Source organism: Triticum urartu, chromosome 6A (assembly GCF_056163025.1).
Source record: "Triticum urartu cultivar PI428250 chromosome 6A, HENAU_Tu73, whole genome shotgun sequence".
Taxonomy (NCBI): domain Eukaryota; kingdom Viridiplantae; phylum Streptophyta; class Magnoliopsida; order Poales; family Poaceae; genus Triticum; species Triticum urartu.
Window position 1 is genome coordinate 584,486,030 of NC_141878.1, and position 10,191 is coordinate 584,496,220.

At 47.0% G+C, this 10,191-nt stretch overlaps 1 protein-coding gene across 1 annotated transcript; it reads left to right on the plus strand.

Annotated features, from left to right (window-relative positions):
- The first annotated feature begins 6,293 nt into the window (after positions 1-6,293).
- LOC125517031 (uncharacterized) lies at positions 6,294-9,915 on the plus strand. The gene is made up of 5 exons (XM_048682256.2): positions 6,294-6,392; positions 7,413-7,471; positions 8,154-9,098; positions 9,182-9,325; positions 9,408-9,915. The coding sequence occupies exons 1-5, from the start codon at positions 6,344-6,346 to the stop codon at positions 9,720-9,722; spliced, it is 1,512 nt and encodes a 503-aa protein (XP_048538213.2). The 5' UTR covers positions 6,294-6,343; the 3' UTR covers positions 9,723-9,915.
- The last annotated feature ends 276 nt before the right edge of the window (positions 9,916-10,191 follow it).

Consider the following 10,191-nt stretch of genomic DNA (forward strand, 5'->3'; position numbering starts at 1 on the left):
CCTTCGCGACAAGCCTTGCCTTGTGCTTGATGACCTCGCCGGCGGAGTTCTTCTTCAGTTTGAAAACCCACTTGAGGCCGATGGCTTGCTTGCCGGCGGGGAGCGTGGCGAGCGTCCACGTCTTGTTCTCATCGATGGACTGGAGCTCATCCAGCATGGCCTCCCGCTTGGCTGCGTGTGGCTCCGCCTCCTCGAACGTGTTGGGCTCCTCTCCGGCCACAAGGAGTAGCTCGGCCGGATCCAGAGTCACTGGCTCAGCCTCCTCAAGGATGGTGTCGACCATGCGGTAGCGACGTGGCGCCTCACGGGTGCCCAAAATGGTGTCCGGCGTGGCTCCAGGAGGAGGTGAGACGTACCCGTCCCCCACGCCCTTTCCCTTGTACACCACAGGTTCAGGAGTGTGGGCGTGTACCGGCGTGTCTCCGTGCATCGCGGACGTGGGCGATGCACTCCCAGACGGAGTGTGGGCGTGCACCGGCGTGTCTGGACTCGCAGGGGTCGTGGGTGTTGCCCTTTCCTGCTCCGGCTGCTAAGTCAGGGCCATCGTGGGCGCGAACTCGATGACGAAAGTGCCCTCCCCCAGAGTCGCTGTCTGCCAGTCCCAGCACGCCGACTCGTCGAAAACGGCGTCGCGAGTGACGTGCACTCGCTTGCCCACGGGGTCGTAGACGCGCCACGCCTTGGACTGTCCGTGCTCGTACCCGATGAAGACAGTGCGCAGGCTACGGTCGTCCAGCTTCTTGAGGCCTGGACGTGTCACCTTGGCGTGTGCGACGCACCCAAACGTGCGGAAGTAGCTCACTTCCGGCTTGTCGCCGTGCCAGGCTTCATATGGCGTCATGCCGCGCACCGCCTTCGTGGGCACGCAGTTCAGCAGGTGGACGGCGGTGGTCACCGCCTCCCCCCAGAACTCGTTTGGTACTCCTTTCGCCTTCAGAAGACACCGTGCCGTCCCGACGATGGTCTGGTTCCGGCGCTCTACGACGCCGTTTTGCTGCGGCGAGTACGGGGCAGTGAGCTGCCGGCGTACGCCACGGTCAGCACAGTACTCCCCGAACTCCGTTGAGGTGAACTCGCCGCCCCTGTCAGTTCGGAGCGCGCGCAACTTGACGGAGGTCTCGACCTCGACGCCTGCCTGCCAGCGCTTGATCGCCGCGGGTGCCTCGTCTTTCCTGCTCAGGAGCACGATCCACATGTAGCGTGACTTGTCATCCACGAGCAACAGGAAATACCTTTTCCCCCCGTGCGTCGGTGGCGAGATCGGGCCGCACAGATCATCGTGGACCAAATCCAGGCGATCGCTGGCTTTGTAGTTCGCCTCCGTGGGGAACGGGGCGCGGCGCTGCTTGCCGACAAGGCAGCTGTCGCAGACCTGATCGACGTGCTCGACCAGGGGCATGCCGCGCACCATCCCGTCCTGGGCCAGCTTCCGGAGCGCGTCGAAGTTCAGGTGGCCGTAGCGCGCGTGCCAGCGCCACGCGTCCTCACCGGCCATGGCCGTTAAGCACACGGGCCGCGTGATCTCCAGCTCGACGGTGTAGAGGCGGTTCCTCGATCTGTACACCTTGGCGATGATGTTCTCCTGACGGTCGCGCACCACCATCATGCCGCTCCGCACCAGAGCGGTGCAGCCCGCCTCGTCCAGCTGTCCGACGGAGATGATCGAGGTACGCAGTCGAGGTATGTAGTATACCTTTGAAAGCACGCGGTGACGCCCTCCGTGAGCGACGAAGACCACCGTCCCGAGCCCCTCGATCTCGACCACCGACCCGTCACCGAAACGAACCGTGCCGGCGACGTGGCGATCTAGCTCCGAGAAGACGGTGGAGTTGCCCGTCATGTGGTTTGATGCGCCGGTGTCCAGATGCCAGAGAGGTTCCTTGGCGTCGTCGGCGGCCCCGAGCCTGACCTCAGCGCCCTCCTCGTGGAGATGCACGAGCTGATCGCCGCGCCCGTCCAGTTCGGGCTCAGCAGGCAGCGGCGTCACTTGCACCATGAGGAGCGCATGATCCTCGTCCTCTGCCTCCGCGAGGTGCGCCTCGCCGCCGCCCTCGTCCTTCATCTTCTTGCGGCACTCGCGAGCCCAGTGACCGCTAATACCGCAGTAGCGGCAGTTGCCGGAGCGCTTGGGTCCAGCTTTTCCGCCGCCGGGGCGGGCGTCACCCTTGCCGCGGTCGCTGTGGCCCTTTCCGCGCCCCTTCTTGCCGCCGTTGGACTCCCCGCTGGAGGACCCGCCTTGTTCACCGCGCCTGATCCGCGCGTTCCACTCCTCCAGAGTGAGCAGGAGCTTGCTACCGCCCTCCTCCTCGGCGTCCAGCTCGTACCGCTCCTCGGCCGCCTTGAAACGACCGATGATTTCCTTGATCGACGTCGTGTCCAGGTCGACCAGGTTGTCGATGGAGACCGCGAGCTGCGAGTACCGCTTGGGCACGATTCGCAGCCACTTCTGGATCACGCGCTTGTCGCTGATCGCGTCTCCAAGCTCGCCGAGGCGCGCGCATAGCCCTGTGAGGCGCATGGCCAGATCATCAATGGACTCATCGGGTTTGTGTCGCAGCTGATCGAACTCCCCCCGCGGGGTCTGGGCCTTCGTGTCTCGGACGCGCGCGGAGCTCGCGCGCATGGCGCGGATCGCCTCCCACAGCTCCTGGGAGGTCTGGTGCTTGCGCAGCATCTCAGGGGGCACCGATCGGAGGATGAACTCCATCGTGCCCTTGTCGTTGCGGTACCCGTACTCGTTGTCAAGATCCTCCGCGCCCAAGATCGTGCGCTACATCCCTCTTGCCTGCATCCCGACCTCCATGAGGAGGCTCCACTCGGCGTAATTCGTGCGGGTCAATGGTGGCACGTTGGCGTGACCCGACACGATCGGAGCGAACTGCCTCGCCACCGCCAGCTCGCGCCCTTGGCCGGCTGCAGACTTTGGCGAGCCTTTGCTGCTGTCGTCGTCGGCGTCCCCTGCCTTCTTCTTGCCATCATCACCTGCCATCACAGGATCCTAGCAACGCGGCTCTGATACCATTTGTCAGGCTTAGCGCTCGAGCTCACACGAGAGAGACAAGGAAGACGATGATGTTTTGTGCCGCGTTCAACCTCGCAGCTTTTCTGCTCTCTATTCTTCTTCTTATTCTCGCGATTACAAAGCTAACAGAAAACGAAAGACTAGGGCACGTCCGGGTCGTGAGCGCTGCCATCCCAGCGCTCCCCGCGTGTCGCCCGTGATGCGGCCATGACCATCTCCCTCGTGCCATCCCACGATCAGGTCAGGGCCGCGGTTTCAGCTAACAAACTACGTCCGAGTCGCAGCTCGGCTTATTTCTGAAGAAAGCAAACTACTGTCGAAACTGACAGAGAAAAACGAACAGCTACTTCTGACGAAACTGAAAACTAACCTCAGCAGCTGTTAACTGACACATAAAGGATCTTAGACATTGACAGCAATGGTCTTTTGCAGTCTCAATTATAAAAAAGTTAAAATGCATATGAGAGCTCTCCAAACATATGTGAATTGTCATATCTCAGAAGCCTGTGGACAGTGGTTGTAAGTTGTAAGTTGTAACTACACGTTAAACCCGAAACATGTGATAGTTAATGGACGTATATATACTAGTGAAAAGGGATGTACAGAGTGCACATGTTCATTTGATTTACGGTTCGTCGTATGCTATCCTCATCACGGCTTCAAGATGCTTTATTTGTAAGATTTGGATAGGCTATCTGCAAACCAGTTCTAGTTGGAACATTTTCTTTGCTGGCTGAACAATATAGATTGTCTTGCATCTGTCTATCACATGGGATAGAAATTCAATCAACCACCACCAAGTCAAATGTATGTCACAATAGATGAAGAAAACTACGCAGAGCATTTAGAATTACTAAGACGAGATAACCAACAAGAAAATAAACGGTCCTTGTAAGTCGGGAGATATTTCAACTCCTGCTTGAGATCATAGGGATAGGCGCCACTCTCCTTCATGGCTGCGGTCTTGGCCGCCTCCTTCTCCACCTCCTCCTCATACGACCCTCACGACCCTCCTGCACGTCCGCGTCTTGATCCCAAGGCTCCTCAGAATTGCCGCCATCCTGAAGATGCAGAAACTGGGTTGCTTCTTCGGCGAGGCCCAGTCATCGGAGAGCCGGATACATTGCGAACGAGAAAGCTAGATGGGTCAAGCCAAGGTGGAAGGGCTGTGCGCGCCGGTTTGCGGGAATACGTGTAAATTCCATTGAATAAGATTCGGGGGAATCAGCGGGTACTCCTTCGCGAGCCCCCGCAAGGGTCACTTTTAGTAAGCTGAGAGCACGTCACGTGGCATGCTCTCAGCCGCCACGTCTTGCTGCGCTCCAGGCGCTCCTTTCATATATTTTTTATTTTTATGTATGCATTTTCGGCGTTTAGATGACTTTTTCGGGTATTCGGTTTTTCTCTGGTTTTTCATAGATTTTGGACCGCACGAAAAACATGTTTTTTCGTTCCACGAGAGAGAAAAATTTACTTCTCGTGAAGGCACTGATTTGCTTCCATGAGAAGCACAATTGTGCCTCTCCAAAAGAAAGAGAACACATTTTTTCGTTTCACGAGAGGCACATATTTACTTCTGGTGCAGGCACGGATTCGCTTCCGTGAGAGGCACAGTGATCATGCCTCTCTGAAAAAGAAAAAGAACTCTTTTTTTTTGTTCCGCAAGAAGCACAGATTAACTTCTCGTGGAGGTACGGATTTGCTTCGACGAGAGGCACAGTCGTGCCTCACAAAAATAAAGAAAAACATGTTTTCTTGTTCTGCGAGAGACATATTTGCTTCTCGTGAGAGGCACAGTCGTGCCTCTCGGAAAAGAAAGAAAAGAAACATGTTTTTTCGTTCCGCATGAGGCACAAATTTACTTTTCATGGGCGCATGGATTTGCTTCTGCGAGAGCAGTCGTGCCCGCCGAAAAAGAAAAAATGCATTTTTTTATTCCACGAGAGGCATAGTCATGCCTCTCGAAAAAAACGCATTTTCCTCCGTTCTTTTTGAAAAATAAGTTCGTCAGCACTTATCAACATGAGATATAATTTTGAATTTCTTGACACAAGAAATCCAACAGTGAAAACAGTTCAAGATTTAAACACACTGCTAAGAGATAAAATGTTTTAAATAAACAAATTTATGAAAAATAGGAAAAATCTCAGATTGCGATAATTGGTGCACCACTTGTCGAAACCTGAGAAGGTAAGAGTAACCTTTGTAAAGAGTACTGCTTAATTTTAGTGATTTCGGATTTGGGGCGACTGTGGGCAATTCCTATTTGCCGCCCGCAGGTGGCAAATGGTCGGGGAAACGCCCGTAACGCCCGCGGGTGGGCCGGCCAAGATCTCGGCAGCGCGTGTTGAGCGCTGATATCCATTTTTTTGTTCGTTATTTTGTTGTTTTTTCCTGTCAGTTTTTCTTTTCTGGTTTTTTTTGCTATTTATTTTTTATTTTATTTTGTGTTTCTGTTTATATTTCTAGTCTTTTCCTTTTTTTCCTATTTATCATTTCTTTTTATTTTTCTGTTTCTTTTTGTCTATATTATACAAATTTAATTGTGTGTTACCGAAATGCTCATTGTATATTAAGAAAATGTACATGGTATATTACAAAAAGTTCATCATGCCTTATAAAAATATTCTCTGTATATTAGAAATTGTTCAATGAATATAAAAATATTCACTATGTTTTTGAACTTTGTTCAGTGTGTATTAAAAAATTGTTCAACGTATATTGCAAAATATTCAATGCGCACTCAAACATTGTCAACACATAAATTCAATTTTTTTCATCTTATATTACAAAAAGTTCATCGTATAATACAAATAAAGTTCATTGCATATAATATAAAATGTTCATCGTATATTAAGAAAATGTTCAACGGATATTACGAAATGTTCGTGTGTATTTTTCAAAATTTTCAAAAGAAGTTCGCTACTTAAAGTTTCGCGCTGAGAATCTATCAATTGAACTCACTATTTCAGTTGGTTAGTTACACTAGCTCATGACAGGAGGTCGCGTGTTCGAGTCACTCGCACGTCACTTTATCTAAAAAAAATTGCCGATAGCTCCAAATGGGCCAGCCCATTCGTGGCTGCCTTCAGCAAATGCTCAACAATTTGCCACCCGCGGGCGGCAAATAGGAGCTCTCACGGTTGCATGGTTGTGCTGAGGTGGCTCACGGGTGGTGAATCTGTGGGTCGGGCCCAATAAGACAACGATCCAGTTGGCCTAGTAGAACAATTGAAGCCAGACTACTTAGCACGGCCCGAAAGAACCCTAATCCCCTCTCCCTGTCTAATGCGAGAGTCGAGCCAGACTGCATCCTAGGGCATGGACTCCCTCACGCCGCCGGCGCCGCCGCATCCGCAGAACACCGAAGGTGAACATATCTACCATATTTCCTTTTTATAGTATTAATGCCTCCATGGTTGCCGCTTAGACCACTAGGAGAGGTCCACTGATCCAGCGGAGAATGGTAGGGGAAGGTTTAGGGTTTTTTTCTGGGGCAGAGGGGAAGAGATGTCGGGATTCTTCCGGCTTTCGTCGAAGCAGGTTATAGATGGTCATTTGTAGACACTGTCCACATGGATGATTGTATACCAATCTCTTGTGCTTTGTTTGAAGGAATATATTTGACTATTGAAGGAAATTCTCGTTAGTTTGATACTTGATTGAGGTGGTATTATAATTTGGTGGTGGATTGATCACATTATGAAAATTAGCATAATGGGTGACACCTTTTGTTTAGAAGATGCATCCCAACCTTTCATTGTTAGAAAGTTTTCATTTGTTTTCTATTTTAGAGGAGAATTTTCCATCCACTCAATCTTCTTGGTAAAATCCTTACTTTTTATCTGCAATCAAACATTCCTTGATCCAAATTCACTTAGTTTTCTAATCTTATAAGATTCAAGAGAGCATGACACTATAATCATTCATTTTTTCTGCCCTTGCAATTTAGGAATCCTGTGAATCAATGACTCTTGCGTGGGCCAAAGTCCTAACTCTTGAGATAGGGTTACTTTTCGGGGCCAAATATATGAGTTAAGAACAAGCATAAACTTATATCTTTTGGGTTTGGTGCTTGATTTGTTAACCGCCCTCCTAAAATATCCGGCTACAAGCTAAAAAGGGTGTAACTTATTGTTCAAGTTAGATCGCCATACAATTTATTTTTGTAGCTTATTGAGTTCATTTTCATGTGTGGGTAGGGTAGGAGTACCAAGTGACGTAAACACGCCAACACCTCGAGTTGACACTTAAACCTTTCTTAATGCAAGGGAGAATTTTTAATCCTTAGGTCATGCGAGAGGGCTTTTACCTTTGCCCACATGGAATTACATATGAACCTAGAACACAATGTAGTCAAGTAACTCATGATTATCTTTCTTTACTCCAGAGGATTGTTTCCCACCAAAGAATGCATTGTGTAGGCATGATGAAGAGCAACATGTCCAGGTGTGTATTTTATTAACATCTGATATTGTTGGCTTTCCTTTTTTTCATATACCACTTCAAAAGTAAACTCATGCATATATGTTTCAGACATTGCTGAGTTGATTTCCTCTATGGGTTAAAATAATTATTTATATATGTAATTTTTTTTGTTTAAATGTAATGGCCAACAGGGTATTGCTAGTTAAACAATTCAGTTTGCTTGTAAGTTGAATGTCAATACAGATGGAGAAATTTAATGCGGCAAGGAATTTGAGCAATGTGGAGATATTTTGGCTCAAGCAAACTGGTTTAACATATTTTTTTACATAAGAACAAATATGAAGTATTATTACCTTTTGAACAATAAAATAATGAAAATTGTTCGTTAGTGCCAAATTTCTAAATCATACCCAGCTTTTAGGTGCCGTATTAGTTACCAATTATAAATTGGTCGAATAAGTGCAGAGCTTCATGTTGTCTAGAGAATCTAAATACATAGTAAAAATATTTTGTGATTCATTACAAGAGAACGCTGATGCTTGATTTGTTGTGTCTACTTGCTATACTATTTAGTGAGATACGTAGAAAATCGTTGTGCAAACTGGGAAGTGGTTTACTGCATTATGTTGTAAAATAAATCATAAAATGTCCATATGCAGAAAAATCTTTCTAATTTTCTCCTATCATATCGTTTGTTCTGCAGAACTGTGATCGGATCAGCACACTGCCGGATGATATTTTAATTGAAATTCTTTCCCTAATGACAATAAGCGAGGCAGCAATGACTGGTTTTCTTTCCACCAGATGGAGGCATGTCTGGAAAAAAATCAACCATCTCATCCTTGATTCCTATACTTTTGGGATGCAAGAGTTAGAGAAGTCACGTTACCATGAAAATTCTCTTTTGTGGAATGATGTGGCTACAAAGTTTGTTCACAAAGTAAATGGGCTTTTGCACAGTCGTAATGGTAACAAAATCAAGGAATTAATTATCAGATTCCCATTAACCTCAGCCCATGCTTCTAATCTGGATCACTGGATTGAGTCTGCAATTGTAGCCTCTACAGAAAAGGTCTTCCTTGATCTGGATAACAAGTGTTGCAAGGAAGGTTGCACAATTTGTGTGAAAGGCATGAAAGCTGCTTCAGAGCCATATGACTTTCTCTTGGGGCCTTTTTTTAATGGTAGAGCCGACTCGTTGGACGAATTGACTCTTTTCAATTGTAGTATAGGAACAATGCCTGCAAATATGAGTGGGTTCTCATATCTTAAATCCCTTCTACTCGCCCGTGTGTCAATTGTTGATGAAACCGTTTCAAGTATTATGTCCAACTGTTCTGCTCTTGAAATTATGGTCCTACAATATTGCCATCTATTGGTTCATTTGACGGCTTCTCATGCACGGTTGCAAATCTTGGTTGTTCAATTTTGCAAAAGCTTGGTTAGTATTTGTATTCATGCTGACAACCTTGAGTCATTCGCATACATGGGCTACAAGATCAATATTGAGTGCGAACATGCACAATTTCTTGAAATGCTCCATGTTTATTTTGTGAACAAGGATGACTGCCCTTTAGACTTCATAAGTGCATTTCCTAAGCTTCCCAAGCTAGAATTTTTGGTAATCCAGTTTCCTACATGCTTACAGGTATGTAATATATTTGGTCTTTGTTTGATCATCTTTAGAAAGTTCATACACGCTTAATTTGTCTCCTTTTTGTCCCTCTCCAGGTATATCGTGTGTTGCAGCATGCTTCAAGGTTTGCTGGTTTGACAACAGTTATGTTAGTTCTCATGAAACCTTGGAAAGAAGGCATTTCCTCGGTGGCTTATGTTCTCAAATCAGCTCCTCTAATAGAATATTTTGGCCTACATGTAAGTTTTACAATTTTTATTTCTACATGTTCCTATGCTACACTTATTTACTTACTTTCCTACTTATCAACTACCCTTGCAGGGTTGTTGCAAGCTTCATCAACATACTCAGTTGAACATCACATGGCTCGAGGATTTAATACTTGCAAGGCTCTACACTATTATAATTGGTGGGTTTAGTGGGGAATTTGAACTGATGGAACTTGTGTACTTTCTCCTAAGGAGCACACCTGCGTTGGATGTATTCGAAATCGATACACGCGCCATGGAGCCATGGTTGGCCAGGTCCAACGAAGATAAGTTGCAAGATGACATGCGACGTTGTTATGCAAGAGAGATGGCTTACGCACACTTGGTTCCCAAGGTCCCATCCACTGTGAAGTTCCATATTATATGACCTATTCACTCCCTAAAAAATGTAAAGTGTTGCAGAATCGGTGAACAGACCTATGTTGAACTTGATGCATCTTATAGTCAGATCTTGTTTTGGTACTAGCTTAATTCTCATGGTTTGCTACAGATCAAAATCATATTATTTGAACATATGTAGGATTTGTCTATGCATGTTTACATGCCTAATAAGTTCGTTATGGACCATGTCACACGTTTAGTCACTACATTCTTGATGTACACATTATGTCCTTGCCTCCAATCAAGTACGTACACCTGATCCACACGCCTAGTAATTCTATCTAATAACATTTTTTTACTTTGACACTTAAAAGATTTAGTACAGAAATACACGCAACAAACTAATGCTATATTATTTTACCAGCATATGCAAGATATTTGTCCCTTTTTTGTATGATCATATTTATAAAAGTGTTTGTATGTGATATTCTTTTAGGGGCAGCAGGAGGTCATAC

Coding starts and splice junctions, on each gene's coding strand:
- LOC125517031 (XM_048682256.2), top strand. CDS start 6,344: ATGGACTCCCTCACGCCGCCGGCGCCGCCGCATCCGCAGAACACCGAA. Junction 9,099..9,181: donor AGTTTCCTACATGCTTACAG/GTATGTAATATA, acceptor GTCCCTCTCCAG/GTATATCGTGTGTTGCAGCA. Junction 9,326..9,407: donor TAGAATATTTTGGCCTACAT/GTAAGTTTTACA, acceptor CTACCCTTGCAG/GGTTGTTGCAAGCTTCATCA.